This window comes from Sinocyclocheilus anshuiensis, unplaced genomic scaffold (genome assembly GCF_001515605.1).
Source record: "Sinocyclocheilus anshuiensis isolate Anshui unplaced genomic scaffold, SAMN03320099.WGS_v1.1 scaffold1942, whole genome shotgun sequence".
In the NCBI taxonomy this organism is placed as follows: Eukaryota; Metazoa; Chordata; class Actinopteri; order Cypriniformes; family Cyprinidae; genus Sinocyclocheilus; species Sinocyclocheilus anshuiensis.
In genome coordinates this window covers 30,546-46,372 of record NW_015542449.1, presented here as the reverse complement: position 1 = coordinate 46,372, position 15,827 = coordinate 30,546, and the positions used below count along the sequence as shown (strand labels likewise).

The 15,827-nt window shown below is 46.0% G+C and overlaps 1 protein-coding gene across 1 annotated transcript in view; it reads right to left on the bottom strand.

Moving 5' to 3' along the window:
• Positions 1-371: 371 nt before the first annotated feature.
• The window catches only part of LOC107693604 (lysine-specific demethylase 5A-like), a 23,897-nt gene continuing 8,441 nt past the window's right edge, over positions 372-15,827 (bottom strand). Inside the window, exons 4-26 of the mRNA XM_016493055.1 lie at positions 15,501-15,671; positions 15,259-15,399; positions 15,088-15,145; positions 14,904-14,998; positions 13,576-13,734; positions 13,369-13,488; positions 13,093-13,251; positions 12,740-12,921; positions 12,502-12,664; positions 12,206-12,325; positions 11,902-12,096; positions 8,922-9,131; positions 8,816-8,880; positions 8,593-8,713; positions 8,156-8,511; positions 7,919-8,057; positions 6,375-6,554; positions 4,735-5,439; positions 4,537-4,665; positions 4,242-4,386; positions 3,924-4,144; positions 3,416-3,844; positions 372-932 (exon numbers count right to left, since the gene is read on the bottom strand). Coding sequence (XP_016348541.1) covers positions 729-932; positions 3,416-3,844; positions 3,924-4,144; positions 4,242-4,386; positions 4,537-4,665; positions 4,735-5,439; positions 6,375-6,554; positions 7,919-8,057; positions 8,156-8,511; positions 8,593-8,713; positions 8,816-8,880; positions 8,922-9,131; positions 11,902-12,096; positions 12,206-12,325; positions 12,502-12,664; positions 12,740-12,921; positions 13,093-13,251; positions 13,369-13,488; positions 13,576-13,734; positions 14,904-14,998; positions 15,088-15,145; positions 15,259-15,399; positions 15,501-15,671 — 4,467 coding nt within the window. The 3' untranslated portion in view covers positions 372-728. The remainder of the gene's footprint in view (positions 933-3,415; positions 3,845-3,923; positions 4,145-4,241; positions 4,387-4,536; positions 4,666-4,734; positions 5,440-6,374; positions 6,555-7,918; positions 8,058-8,155; positions 8,512-8,592; positions 8,714-8,815; positions 8,881-8,921; positions 9,132-11,901; positions 12,097-12,205; positions 12,326-12,501; positions 12,665-12,739; positions 12,922-13,092; positions 13,252-13,368; positions 13,489-13,575; positions 13,735-14,903; positions 14,999-15,087; positions 15,146-15,258; positions 15,400-15,500; positions 15,672-15,827) is intronic.

The following is a 15,827-nucleotide window of genomic DNA, read 5'->3' as shown; positions in this document are numbered from 1 at the left end:
TGGTTCTCAACCAATCAGATTTGAGAACCAGAACGAACTGTTGTATAAATATATATATATTATTTACTTCACGTCTCAGGGGTTTTAATGTTGTGGCAGATCAGTGTATGTACTTGTTCAGTCGTGGAATAATGTTTTCACTCTCAAACTCAAATCTTTGGCAGTTTTGTTTGCTGTTTGACATTAGCCGGTGTTTCAGATTCAAGGTTAGATCATGTTGCATTACTGTTAACATGTTCATGACGAAAGTGGTCAAGTATCTCTCAGCCTCAAACTATGTAAATATTCCTTCAGGACTGTTACACAGAAGAGAACACTTTATTACCACTGAAATTCACAATCAGTCACAAACTTGACATGTATCCTCATCATCATCATCAATCATCGTTTTTTATTTGACAAAAGCTGAGAAAAAGACCTCCCCCATCATGAACTGCTTAAAATCCACATACATAATAAATAGATTCACTAAATACAACCATTATATGCCCCGTCCTCCGTATGCTGAGAGCAGACTCGGTCCGAGCAGGACGTTCACTGCTGCAGGATCTCATGGTGACGCAGCAGATCCAGCTAGTTTAGGTTCTGAACAGCAGAGGTTTCCCCGGACCATGTTTATCCAGTCCTGACGCATCACCAGGCGGCTCCTCCAGGACTACAATAATAATAATGAGCTAAATGTATGGGACACAGGAGGTGATGCCACAGCTGGTTGTGTGTTTGTGAGGTTAACTGCTCTCCCGAGGGTCGGTCAGGGGCAGCGCTGGGACAGACATCACCACAGTCTCTGCTCTCACTGTAACAGCCGCGGCAGCTTTATGCGAGCAGGCCGAGCAGATGTAGTCTTCATTCTCAGCCATCTCACACGTCACACCCACACACACCTGATGAAACCACTCGTCACAGCCGCCGTCACACTGGACCCAGTCCACCTGAACCCAGAGGAGAGCAAACACACAGTGAGCACAGTGAATGACACTCAGGGTGTATCACACTAGGCCATCTGAACCGTGCCCGAGTGCGTTTGACCCCCAGAGCGCGGTCGTCTGACTAGTTTGATCGCTCCGGTTTGTTTAGCCGGCCCTGGCTCGGTTGGAAGAGGTGGGCCACAGCACGGTTCAGTTGGGCTTGGGCACGGTGCACATGTAGCGTGAGCGCAGAACTTCTGATACGTGCAGTGCGATTTCTGAGCGGCAAAAGCATTAGATCTCTTAGGGTCGTGCGTTACAGCGTCCCAAAGACTCAAAATAATGAGCCACAAAGTTAACAAATCGATGCACTCCACTGTGCTGAGCGAGAGCGCTATCTGCTATCGGAAACTTCCTATTTCCCACTAATAAAGTCATGATTATGAGCTCGTTGCAATCAAGTGATTTGTTGTCAGACAGAATAAAATGTAATATTCCATTGGTTGATAACCATAAACATTCAACGCGCTAGATAGTCAGCTTGATACGATTCTGGAATTTCGGTCAAATACATGCTTATTTCACGGTTTATAATGCATAGGCTATAATTTGCTTCAAATGCCTATATATAAATAGGCACTATTTTAACGACAAGACAAGGTGATGTAGTTTTTGTTGAAAAAAATAAAAGAATAATAATAAAGAATAGCATCGACAACAGTTGTCCCTTCCACCATGTTTAAAGTTTATGGCCCACCTAACTCAGAGATTGAATATCAAAATAACGACTTGAAAGGCCGTTCATGTCCAATTCAGGGTTTCCCATACATTGATTTATTAGTGGCGGCCCGCCACAATATCAAAACTGACCGCCACAAATAGATTTTCCAAAAGGCTTTGACTTCGTTGAATAAACATGAGCACTGCACGTTTAAAAATCAAAAACCGTTGCGGGTGTTTTTATATCACTGTATTTCTGAAGGAAACCGACTGTCTTCAGAAAATTTTGGATGTCATTTTCATTTAATCTTGCATGTAATGCCTGATAAATAGAGGTGGAACGATACATGTATTCGTACCGAACAGTCACGGTACGGACATCTCGGTTCGGTGCATGAGGCCTTACAAGGAATACAGGTAATTCACCCTCAATCCAGGAGGGGGCGCCCGCAGCAATGCAACGCTGTTTGATAACCGGCCGCCAGCAGAAGAACAGCGAATGCCGTGAGTTGCGCACTTGAAAACAAAGCCCACTACACAGTGACCATGTGCTGACTCTGAATGCTTCTCTCACAGACTGACAAAGGAGTATACTTTCAAGGCTTGTGCACTCGACTGTTTGTGAAATGGAGCTTTGTGCTCGTGTATCCTACCTCTCTCATTCGGCACAAATCCAAATATTCCACAATATTTCCATATTTGCGATGTAATGTATCTGAATGCTAAACTATTATTTATTATGTAAATTATAGGCTTTGTACTTCAGTTGCGTTCCAACAGTGACACAGACGCGGGCACGCTGATGTTTGGTTCACTGTATTTTATTTTGATAAGTACCAACTGCGCTGTCAAGTTAGCAATGCTGGAACTGATGTGTGTGTGTGCGCGAGCCGGCGCGATCACTTCAACGGTTTCCTTATACCAGCAGAATCAATTTTAAACACTTATTGTCTTATTAATATTGCATCACTGTATAAAAGTCTGCTTTTATTTGTGTACACTCACAATGAAAACAAAACATTGTGCTTTTGTAAAATAAAGAAAACAAATAGGATGTCGCTTTCAGTCATTTAATTCTGCCAACAAATTGAGGGAACTGAAACTCAGCGTATATAGGCTACGTTACGTGTTGCACTGTTTTTTTTTTCTCTTGTTTATCTGTAAACTAAATCAAACATATATATATATAAATATTTATATATTTCAAGAATTTATTCCTTGTATGTATATATGTACTGCAGATTTTATATATATAACAATGTAATATTTAGTATTTTCACATCTAGGTGGAAAAAATTGTAATTTGTACTACTGTCTACTGTCTGTTCAAAATAAATGAAAAGAAACAGAGCATAGTAGATTAGCTTTTTTTTCCTTTTGTACCGAAATCGTATCAAACCGTGACCCCCGAACCGAAGTACGTACCGAACCGTGACATCTATGTACCGTTCCACCCCTACTGATAAAGCAGATTCTGTGAGCGGAGCGCTGCTTTGTGTACAGCTGTTACCGGAGAAACCTCCGTCTCTCCCGCTCTAAAAGCGCCTCCTGCTGGCAGAGAATGAATTTGCATATATATATGTGGGGGCGGGGAGTGTAAGGCTGTGGGAAACACTGCAATTTCTGATTAAGAAACTCATATTTACGATAATTCCGGTCCAGAACGTAAAGTGCAATGTGAGTGCAGGGCAGCAGGGGACAATCGCGCTCGGTTCAAGGCAACCATGCCTAGTGTGAGCAGTTCCTCTGTCAATACAGTCAGACTCCAGTGAAGGATCATCACTCACCTTATCCTTGCACGGCCGCTGGCAGTTCTTGGCGGCGCAGACAGCGTTCTCGTCGTTGGAGTCCTCCGCTCCGGACCAGTCGTACTTGGAGGGAATGTCCAGAATCTTCCGGCTCTTCTTCTCCAGGCCCTCCTTGGGAAACTCGGCCTTGGCCACCGCCTTCTCCTTCCTCTTGCGCTCCTTCTCCTCTTTAGCGAGACGCTTGGCCAGCTGCTTCAGCTCGCGGGACTTGTCCGGGTTCAGCTTCAGCTTCTTCTTCTTGGGCTTGAGCTCCAGAACCCGTTTGATGTCTTTGGACTTGGACCGTCCCTGCACACCGCCGGTGGCCAGAAGCAGCTGCTGCTCGGCTCGCTCCAGCTTCCTCTTCCTCTTCCTCTCCACGTCCTTCAGCTTCAGCTTGACGTGTTTGTCCAGCGAAGCGTCCTCAGGCTGCGGGAGCACAGCAGCTTAAAGAGGTCAATGTGTGGACACAAGAAACACGTGCATGCACAGTGACAGCGTATCTCACCTCCATGACCTGCAGGAACTTGTCTTCTGAGGGCGGGTGTGTGGCCTGCAGGATCCTCCAGATGTGCTGCGTCTCGTCCAGAGACACCTCCAGCAGGTCTCCCTCCATCATCAGCTCCTCCAGCTGGGCCTTGGCCGCCGGTGAGAGCTCCAGCACCGGAGGCTCCAGGCTGCGCGGCACCAGCGGCGTCTTCCTGGGCTGCTTGCGCGGTGCCGCCTGATCTGAGGAGGGAACGGAGATCAGGCTAGATCAGGTGATAGATGCTGCGGTACTGGACCCTTCTGAATATAGATATATAAGTGTGTAGTGACATCTTACTCTGAGGACAGGACTTCGAGGCAGAGGAGTACGCGTGCTCCGTGCAGAAAGATGGTGTCGTGGGCCACATGTGACTGACCACCTCCTCCGACTTCACAGGAATCTCCTCGTCACAGAACAAGTACGGCTTCACCTCTCCTGAGTCCTGAGGAGAGAAACACGAGACAGAGAGACTGAGACGAGCAGCAGGGAAACCGCATCACATTAAGATGATCTGCATCCGATGAGGAGTGAACATCAACTACATGAAAACACTAGTGTTGGTTGATCGTGTGTGTAGGGATTCATCACATACCTTTACGTCATATCCATAAGTCTCTCTGATGTCCTCGTCGGAGTCCGTCTCTTCGTCGTCATAGTCCACAGAGGGCCGTGGTGACGTGGCCCTGCTGAAACCGGCCTGCTGAAAGGTCTGGATGTGGCCCTGAGAGTGAAACAGAAGTTAGTCGTGGAGCACTGCTATAATCAGACGTGATGGTGTGGAGTCACGTGCCTGCAGGTCGGGGTTGGCGGCCGCCTTCTGCAGCTCAGCGTTGATGATCTTCTCGGTCTTCTCTCGCGCGGCAAGCTCCACCATGCGCTGGCTGAGCACGGAGAGCTTGGCCAGGGCGGAGGAGAGCTCGTCGGTGGCCAGGGCCTGTCGAGCGCGGTCCTGCCAGCCCATGGCTCTCTCGGTCAGACACTGCAGCGCCTCTCCCTCGGGCAGCCGCACTGGCAGCTTCTGCAGCGACACCAGCAGGGACAGGATGGTCTCCAGCCGCGGCCGCCGCGAGCGCTGACACAGCGGACACAGGAACTTGCTCTCTTTGCTGCCGGACACCAGCTTCTTCTGCGAGCCGGCTTTGGGCAGCGGCACGCAGACTCCGTGGAACCAGTCCCTGCACAGCTCGCACTGCAGCATGAAGCCGCTGGCTGTCTTACGGCATAGACAGAACTTCACCTCCTCGATGCGCTCCACCAGGGCCATCTTGGCCAGGTTAGCGGCGCGGAGCGAGTGGATGGCCTCCAGCTCCTGCCGCTCTCGAGCTTTGAAGGCGGCCACGACGGCGGCGGGGTCACGCGTGTCCTCCACACTGTCCTCCAGGTCGCTCAGAGTGTCCAGCTCCAGGCCGCACTCCTTCTCCAGCAGCTCTTTGACACGCTTGCGCTTGCTCTTGCTGCTGCCGTACACGCCGATGTCCACACGCGGACTGAGCACCTGCAAGAGATCGACCACAGGTGAGTAAAGATGAACATCACAGGTTCACTCAGCAGCGGACTGTCCTGACCTCACTGGCTAATACGTGGTCTTGTTTTCAGACTTGGCCCATGTAATTTTGATCAATTTCTCAAAAAACATGACTTCTTCTTAAGCCATTTTGCTTTAAGTAAATGCATCTTGATTTAAGCTATTTGTACCAGAAAACGAGACAAAAAATCCTGATGCAGAACAACGTGTTTAGTAGTCCAGAAACCATGTCTGTCATGAAGACATTTATATCCATAAAAATACTGGTCAAAATTTTGGGCCCTAAACCTAAATGTGCTATGCGCTAAATTAGCACATAGTTTTCACCAACATATTCCACTAGTGCAGGGGTTCTCAACTCTGGCCCTCGAGATCCACTTTCCTGCAGAGTTCAGCTACCTACCTGTAACTTTCTAGCAATCCTAAACACCTTGATTAGCTTGTTCAGGTGTGTTTGATTAGAGTTCGAGCTGAACTCTGCAGGAAAGTGGACCTCGAGGGCCAGAGTTGAGAAGCCCTGCACTAGTGTGTCATTTTGTATCACCTGCTGTAAGGTGTGTGTGTGTGTGTGTGTGTGTCACCTGCAGCAGTGTGTGTGTGTGTCACCTGCAGCAGTTTGTGTGTGTGTGTGTGTGTGTGTGTCACCTGCAGCAGTGTGTGTGTCTCCTGCAGCAGTGTGTGTGTGTGTGTGTGTGTCTCCTGCAGCAGTGTGTGTGTGTGTCACCTGCAGCAGTGTGTGTGTGTGTGTGTGTGTGTGTGTCACCTGCAGCAGTGTGTGTGTCACCTGCAGCAGTGTGTGTGTGTGTGTGTCACCTGCAGCAGTGTGTGTGTGTGTGAGTGTGTTTGTGTGTGTGTGTGTGTGTCACCTGCAGCAGTGGGTGTGTGTGAGTGTGTGTGAGTGTCACCTGCAGCAGGGTGTAGGTGGAGTTCTTCTTCAGGAAGGTGCGGGCGGTTCTCTCTCTCCAGGCTCTAGCAGAAGCCACCTGTGACTCCACCTGCGGCAGAGCCTCTAATCTGACCGGGATGGAGCGTCCTCTCATTAACAGACCCTCCAGCTGCTCCAGGTAGGCGTAGTTATTGCCGTTCTGCTCGTGGAAATCGAGACACAGGTCACATGACGTGCTACACCTGATTCAGCAATGAAGCTGGATCAACACTGATGAGACGTCACAGTGCTAATCTCTTCCACAGCATTCATACCTTTGATCTTTATAGAAACATCTCTGAACTAGCATGCGCTGTTCAAGCGTCATCTGCAAGTCACATGACCCGTATGTCTGCATGTCTTGTGTTTACTCTAAATTTCTCTCGAAAATGTTATCTAGACCAGGGGTTCTCAAACTTTTTGGGGTCAGGGACCCCTTACAGGGAGAAAAGTTTCAAAGGACCCCCTTATAATCATAACAGTGATTAATCATCTGCTTACTACACTGTGCACTCTGAGATTCCACTGGAACTTCCGTTTTTCTGGAATTTGTCATTTTTCTGATTACATTGACATTTTTCAGACTGTTTTAATTGTTTAAATGTTAAATTAAATTGTAATAAAACGCACGTCAAATTGTTTGAACTCATAAAACTTACACTAACTTAATTTACTGTCTCTCTCTCTCTTACTCTATATATTTTAGGACCATATGAATTCTATTTTTTTATAGAAAAAAATATTATTTTTAAATATTATATATTTTTTTATTAATTTCTCAAATTTGGTTTTATTGTTCTCAAATTCAGTGCCCTGCATGCTCCTACTTCACTCGCTCTTACATCGATCTCCTCTCCAGAAGCCTGCGGTGGCTCGTAGAGACACAAAATCACTCTCAGAGCATTTTCTTAACTATACCTTGATGGTGAAATGATCTTCCCACCCACATCCTGAATGCAGAATCTTTCACTTTCCCTTAATACATTTACAACACCCGTCTCACCCGCAAAGCCCTCTGCATTGCAGTGCACTACAAATCATTATATCTGCACTGTTGTTTACTTCACTGGTTTGCACTCTATCTGCCATGTGCCGTGTGCTGCTTTATATATATTTTTTATATATATATTTTTTTTTTTACATTTTACCTTATTTGTATATTTGTATAGTTGTATTTTATATTTAATCTGTATATCTGTATTTATGTTCTACTGTTAGTGTTATCTGTATGCACCAAGGGTCTGAGAGTAACGCAATTTCAATTCTCTGTGTGTATGTGCTGTACATGTGGAAGAATCGACAATAAAGCAGACTTGACTTGACTTGACATTACTGTTCTAGCTTGTACTATTCTGAACAATGGCTGAAACCTTTTGTTACTAGCATTTCTTGTGTTTATTGTCTCTTCCAGATGAGTAGTCTGTTGTATTCCTCATTTGTAAGTAACTGTAGATAAAAGCGCCTGCGAATTGATTAAATGTAAACAGAAGTGTTTAGGCATGACCCTGTGAAACACGCGGTCACCTGAATGGCCGCCACTTTGGCCGTCCACTCTCTGGCTTTGTGCAGGGCGTCTCTGAGGGCCAGAACATTGGGCAGGTACGCTGGGATATTCTTGGCCTCCATCACGATGCTTTCCAGCGTCAGCAGACTGTGGCGAGGCCTGCAGAGAGACAGACGGACGACAGTCACAACCACAGAATTTCACAACAACCCAAGACTAAATGGTTTGCTTGAGTTTTGGCCGTAACGAGAGGTCACCTGGCCTGCAGGCAGGCGCGCGCCCGCTCCTCCCAGTGCTCGGACAGCGTCAGCAGCTCCTGCAGCTCGGCCATGGCCTTCTCTACGGCGTGATGGGGCGGCAGGCCCACGCCCGAGTCGATCAGCCGCTTCATCAGCTCCAGCGTGAGGCGCTGCGGCTCCATCAGCGTCAGCCGCACCTCGTCCAGCCAGCGCGCCTGCTGCAGCTCCTGCTTGAGCCTCGGCAGCTCCGGCAGCTCCAGCTCCAGCCCTGAGCCCAGCTCCAGCAGCGCCTGCAGCTTCCCGGAGTCCGGAGTCTCGTCGGCCAGCGCCGCCTGCGCCCGCTCGTGGAAGTCCTGCACGCTCTCCAGCAGCTCCTGCGGCACACACACACACAGGAGGGCACACGTCAGACCGTATATCAGAGCTCAGATGGCTGCAGAGGCTCATGGACTCACCCTGACGTGTCGGGCCTGGCTGATGACGCAGGGCAGGCGGTACAGCTGCTCCACAAACACCTTCAGCTCCTCCACCGTCAGCTTGCTGCCAGCTTTCTGTGCGCTGCTCTCGGGACGCTCTCTTCTTCTCACACACACACACACACTAGGGCTGAGTGATGACACACACACACACACACACACACACATATATCACACTAGTCAGCGTTCAGCAGTGACTGACCTGTGCCTCTGCTTCTGGCTGAGCAGCAGCTGCGCCACAGACGCAGCACAGTGCAGTGAAAGCTTCTAGTTTAATCAGCACATCAGGACTGATGACAGCGATGTACGGCGTAGCTGTGTGTGTCAGAGGCGTACCGCAGGCACTTGTTGCTGGCTGCGCAGCTGCAGAGCTCGGCTGCGTGATGCAGACACACCAGACGCTGCGGGCTGCAGCTGCAGGTGAGCGCAGACAGGAAGCAGGTGGTCTTGCACTTCCAGCACTGCCGCTCGTCATCAGGCACCAGCTCAAACACCTCCTGCTCCGAGCACAGCACCCCCTGCAGGACGACCAGTGCAAACACACTCAAGCAGTACTTATTTAACAGCTGGCCAGTTTCTTTGTTCTATTTCTATTAGTCCTACTGCTTTCACTACTGATAATTTATATTAATTTCTAACAATATTAAAAGACAATATTAAACTGATTTCCAGGGGCTTTTTTTTACTTTATAAGGGCAATTTTTTCTATAAACTTGTTAAATGTGTGTGTCACGTTTTATCAAATTATTACATTTAAGCAATAAATTCAATTAGAATAATAAGATACTATAGGGTTGTTATAATTGCATAATGTAGTGAAAACAATGCTTTAAATATGACATTTTTGAATACAGAAATACTAAATGAAGAAAAAGCTGATAGCCTACTTTTAAATATGAAACTAAATTCACAAGTAGGTGTTAACGAGGTTTTAATGAGTGAATCATTCACTCAAATAATTTGTTCAAAACTGCTGAAACATTCAGGAATGAAGTTCATAAAGACTTTAAAGTTTACTTGGAGAATCATAGAAGTTCTGCTCTAGCTTTGTTTCAAACTATTTTCATTCTGAAAAACTGACAGCATTGTTTCTAAAACGTCTCAAAGTCCCTTAATACTAACTACTTTTAACTGTTGTATAAAATCAATATTAGATTTCCAAGAGAACCAATATTCAAGAAAACAACACTCTTGCCAGGGTTGCTGCAGGATTTTTAAGCTCAAATTTAAGACTTTTTAAGACCTGCACAATTAAAATTAACACCATATGAGCGGGGTAGTGCAATGTCTATAGTACCATATTAAACCGTAAGATTACTGTAAAAATCACAATTTACAGTTTAGATACAAGTTTTCACAAAAACAAAAAGTTTTATAAAATTAAAAACTTTACATTTCAGCCTTTAAACCATTTTTAAGAAAAGTCAAAAATATTAATTATTATATTAATTTAAACAATTATCAATAAATTATTATATAAATTAAAAAACAAATTAGGGGTGTGCGATATTGACAAAAAAATTATATCTCGGTCATTTTCTGGGATTTTATCGATAACGATAATTAGACGATATTTTGCTGATTGTGTGTTATTGTGCTGATATCTTAAGGACTGCTGTGGACAGCTGACTCCTGAATTTTTTTATATTCTTCATATTCTGTGTGCGGGTCAGTTCACAGCAGTGATAGAAATTAATCTTTTCCAACAAGTTTTATGGGCATTTTTATCTTTAAGACATTTTTTTCTAAAAGTGTGCACCATCTTTTGAGTCAAATTCTTGCATTTGGGCTGTTGGCAAGCAAATGAAATCAGTATCAACAAAATTAATCTTTGCAGTGCAGAGGAAACACAGAAGCTGCGTCTGAAGTGGCATTTAGATGCATTTACACACTGTTTAATGCAGCTCTGAGGGACATGGAATACTTTAACCTGCAGCTACAAATGCATAAACAATGTTTTGATTTTTTTAAACATAAAACATTAAAAACTGATATTTTAAATTATTAAAAAAATTGAAAAGGTACCTTAAATGTGAAATTAAACCCACCAGTAGGTGGCAGCAAGTCACTGTTAATAAGTGAGTCATTGCGATTGAACCGAATCATTTAAACGGTTGATTCTTTCAGGAACAAAACACCGTCATGTTGTTCAGAGACACAAAACAGCGCTGTGGCTGGAATTATTTTTGTTGGCGAAATAGAGCAAAAACAGGAAATATGGCGTCTAAAACGTAAGTATCTTAATATTAACTTCTTGTTTATTGAACTGTTGTATAAAATCAATATCACATTTGTAATCATGCTGACTTTTGGAGAAAAAACGGCACTCTTCATGTGATATTAACTATATAGAATGATATAAATATATACGTTTTCTGCCCCATATCTTGAATTATGTGATAATTCTAAATGCATTTTAATAGACTGATTCATGCAGTGAAAGAGCGCACTCTAAATGCGCACGCGCACTAGTTTAACCCATGTTAACTTACTAGACTTCATCATGTAATGTATGCGTGCGCTCTGTAGGTGTGTTTTGTGTTTGCTTTTCGCGATATACTCATAATATCAAATCGCACATTGTTAAAACAACAATTACGATATTATCGCAAACCATACATATCGCACACCCCTATTCGGTTTAGATTTTTATAATGCATTGTCTTCTTATCGATCCACCAGTTCACATTTAAAGCTCTGCGTGTTTGCAGGGTAAAAACATGGGTGGATTTTTGCATTGGTCTGAACTCTGAACAAAACAACAGTTTTATTGACAATGCTCATTCATTCTCTGCCAGCAGGTGGAGCGTTTGGTAGAAATATAACCGTTTCCCCGGTAACACTGTAAACAAAGCAGCACAGCGCCGGACTCTGAACCTGCAGCGCTCGTGAAATCATAGCCTTTTGAAGTTTAATCGTCACATTCAGCCATATCGCCATTCTGGTCTTACCGTCCCCAAATTTAAGACCTCTTGAAATCATAATTAAGACTTTCTTGTACAATTTAAGACTTTTTAAGACCCTGCGGAAACACTGCTTGCTTACGTGATACTGCTAAACTATTATATGTTATAAAGAATAAAAAAAGGTTTTGTCCTCTATACATCTTGAATTTTGGTGGCATTTTTTATTAATTTTGTTGTATTTTTGCCCCATGTTACCCTGATGTAGAAGTTGTTAAACTAAAGTCGTTGTCAACAGCGTATTATAATTTCTGCGGTACTGGACATTAATGAAGTACTCCTGCTAGTGAACTGCTGGTGTCTTGTGAGGCCGGGTCTCTCTCACCGTCTCCTGCACGGCTGCTCTCAGTCGGCTCTCCACCTCGATCATGTCTCCGAGCTCTCGGACCACAGCCGCCGCCAGCTCCACGTCCAGACTCTCCGGATCGGCCGCCATCTTACACACCAGCTCCTCATGGGAGAAGACGCAGTAGCGCTGCAGACGCCGGTAATGCGCCACACACTGCCTCCCGATGGGCAGCTGCACAACACACACACACGTATACGTCATCACACACATCTACATACAAACACAGCAAACCACATGCTGAAGACCTGCTGAAGATTCACTGTGGCTCTACAGGACGCACCCAGTCTGCAGTGCAGAAGTTGACTGCCTCAGCAAAGTTGTAGCCTTGATTGAAGCCGCTGTGATAGGCTCTTGGGAAGGTGACGACAAACTCTCCCGCGCACTGATTGGTCCGGTACACCTGTATGATAATGAGCCCTGTCAGTGACTGCTGAGGAATATCTGTCAAATAACACTGTCCTAAAATACTGCTGCCAGGGGTGAAATATCTCATCTCACTGTTCATTTCTTAAGCAAGTGTTAAGCTGGTTTGCCGGTGAGCAGCAGAATGCAGGGCAGATGCAGAGGAGGCCGTACCGGGACGCCGTGCTCCATGAGGAGGTTGGGGTTCATCAGGGTGACCAGCTGATGCAGGAGGTCTGGCTGAGAGTCGAAGAGCTCCGGAGCCACTTTCTTCATGACGGACTCCAGCTGCTCGGCGGCGTGTGCTGGAACGCCGTACCAGGTCTTGGGCTCGCCCCTGATCAACAGACACACACGTCACTCGTCTCAGTGTCTCAGGCGCTGAACATCAGCACGAGTGCGCAGGACTCACCAGTGCAGGTAGTTGATGGAGTAGCTCCAGTGGTCCTCGATGTGCCAGCAGAAGGACGAGAAGCACATGCCCACGTACAGCCAGGGCACCTTCATGCCGCTGATGTCCCCGCTGATGTGCGTCAGCACCGACTGCTCCAGCACCGGCATGTTGTTCAGATTCCAGCCCGAGCTCGCATACTCCTGCGCATACACGTGAGAATCAGGAAGACCTGTCTATGGTCATATCTCACCACAGAATCACAAGAGAAATAGAGGAAACACACATGTATATATGTGTGTGTGTAAAATGTATCAATGAAATTTCTTCATGCACTAGTGTGAGATGCAGCTGTATGAAATGAAGCATCTTACATCCTCGTCGCCGATGAGTTTTCTCTTGCCGTCTCGCACTGGGAATCCGCTGCCCATGTCTTTGGAGCTGATATCAGCGCCGTACTCCACGATCACGTCCTCCTCGATGCTGCTGACCAGACGCCAGAACTCCTTCTCCACCAGCTCCGTGGGCACCATCTGACACACACACACACACACACTCAGCATGTTTACATGTGTTAGCGCTGCACTCTGAACCCAGAACTCTGCTTTAACTCTTGAGAAGCGTGTAGACGCTCTTTACCAGGCACTTACGTGAACAGGCATGTTGAAGTAATCAGACTTGAAGTGGTCGGCCATCTCGCCGAAGCTCTGGAGCGTGTACTCGCGCACGGCCTGCTCGAAGCCGAACGCCTCGCGAGGCTTGCTGCACTCCTGTGTGATGGGAGATCAGTGCATCACAGAGGAGCATTCGTTACAGCATGTGTGTGTGTGTGTACTGAGCTGTGAGGGCGGCTGTACCTCTGCCACACACTTGGGGCAGCGCCAGTCTCCTTTGGGCACGTCCTGCAGCGGCGGGATCAGGCAGAAGGTGTGGTAGCTGTCATCACAGCCATCACACAGCAGGAGGCGGTCCTCCTCGTCGCCCCGCCCACACGCCATGCACATGTACAGGTCGATCTGTCAGTCACACACACACACACACACACACACACACACACACACACACACACACACACACACACACACACACACACACACACACACTCTGAACATCGACTAATAGCGATTAAAGCTGCGCTGCATAGTAACAGAGTTTTAGGTCAAAAACACAGAGCAGACATGTTTTGCAGAGGTCGTTTACACAGGACATGCTCAAAACATCAGAACAGAAGAGAGCGCTGAGTCTAAAGATGTGCTTTGAAATGATGAACTGCTGACTCTGCAGGACTGAAGCATGGAGTGCCACAGGGCTCAGTATTAGGTCCTTTACTCGTCTCCATGTACAAGCTCCTCTTAGGGGATATTATCACAAAAGGTAGCATTAGTTTTCACTGTTTATTACATGACTTTCAGCTTTATATTTCCTCCAGACCTGGCAAATTTGAGTTAATTTAAATTTTCTTTACTTTTCTAAAATGTATTTTCTTTTAAATTCTGATAAAACAGAAGTAAAGCAAATCTCGGTTGCATGACTATTTATATCCTTGCACAATGTAACTTTATTATCATTCAGCTGTAATCTGCTAAATGTAACTTTAAAGCATAAATATATTATAAACATTAACATCATGATTTTCTGCAAGGCTGCTTTGAAATGATGAGTATTGTAAAAAGCATTGTAAAATTGACTGGACACAGAGTCTTAGTAAGGTGATGAATGAAGAGCTGGATGAATCTCATTACATCTACACGCATGTATCTGGCAGACGCTTTTACCCAAAGTGTCTCACATTGCATGGGTTATCTGAAAGGACTGGTTAGTGGAAATGAGCCAGAAATCTCATCACTAGTTTGTCTCCAAAAACCTAGATAATTTCACCAGCAATTATTGGACATCAAGTCAGCCATTGTGATGGTAATAAAGCGGTGTTCATGTTAATAAAACAGATTTACTGGTAATGACATTAACAGAGTCTGATTGCTGGAAGCTTGATTCCACACAAATGGCTGACGCTTTGCTCCTGTATTCAAATGACGGAGACACATTAATGCAGATCTTTAAGTGTAAACAGCAGGTCAGATGCAGATGTATAAAGGGCCCTTTAGTGCAGTTTGTACTGATCAATGTAGAAGCTCAAACACAGGAACAGATATAAAGCATTATGACACACAAACATCATACTCACATAATTGACCTCCAGAACCTCCTTGCGCGGACGCATTTTAAAAGCAAACGCCTGAGCCCTCATGTGCTTCTGTTTCCTGAGGAAGCCCTCGTCATCTGGACACACACACACACACACACAGTCTTACACGCCGCTGTCTGCTGAACAGCACTGCTGTCTGTTACTGAACCGCTGAACGTCTCACCTGCTGCCATGATGTCTAATCTGAACACCTGCACGGCTTTGGGCTCCGTGTTTTCTCTCTGAGACACACAAGCATCACATCAGCACTGGCTCAGAGGACAAATAAATGCTGTTCTTTTGATCTTTCTGTTCAAAGAAGATTGTCTGTATGAGGCCTGACAGAGAAACTAACCTCGTCCTTGAGCCGTCGAGGGGAACGTCTCTCCGCTCGTCTCTCCTCTTCATCCTCATCTGTGCCCTCTTCTTCTCCTCCTCCAATGCCTTCATCCACATCCTCGGTGTCAGGGGCTTCTGGGTAAAGCCTGTGAACGCTCTATACACACACACACACACACACACACACACACACACAGACACCTGTCAGGAGCGACACGAGACACACGTCATCACAGCAGCTGCAGGAGTCAGACTCACGGTCAGCGTCACTCCGGTCTGGAAGAGCTCATACGGATACAGGATCCGCTCGAAGTGAGAGCGCAGCAGTGACCCCACACCTTTCCCGGCTGGAAAACCCATGCGACTGCTGATCCTGGACCAGCGCTTCTCCTTACAGACCACCTCAAAACCTCCTTCTGCAGACACCAGCTGCCAGAACACAGAGAGAAGAGATCAGCTGCCTCTTCAGCACAGCGCTGTGTTTGCTCATCACTACGTTATATCATTAAATCACGTATTTACACACAAATGTTCATCAACGTAGTTTTTATAAAACCAATAAAACACAAAGTTCAAAAGCTTGGG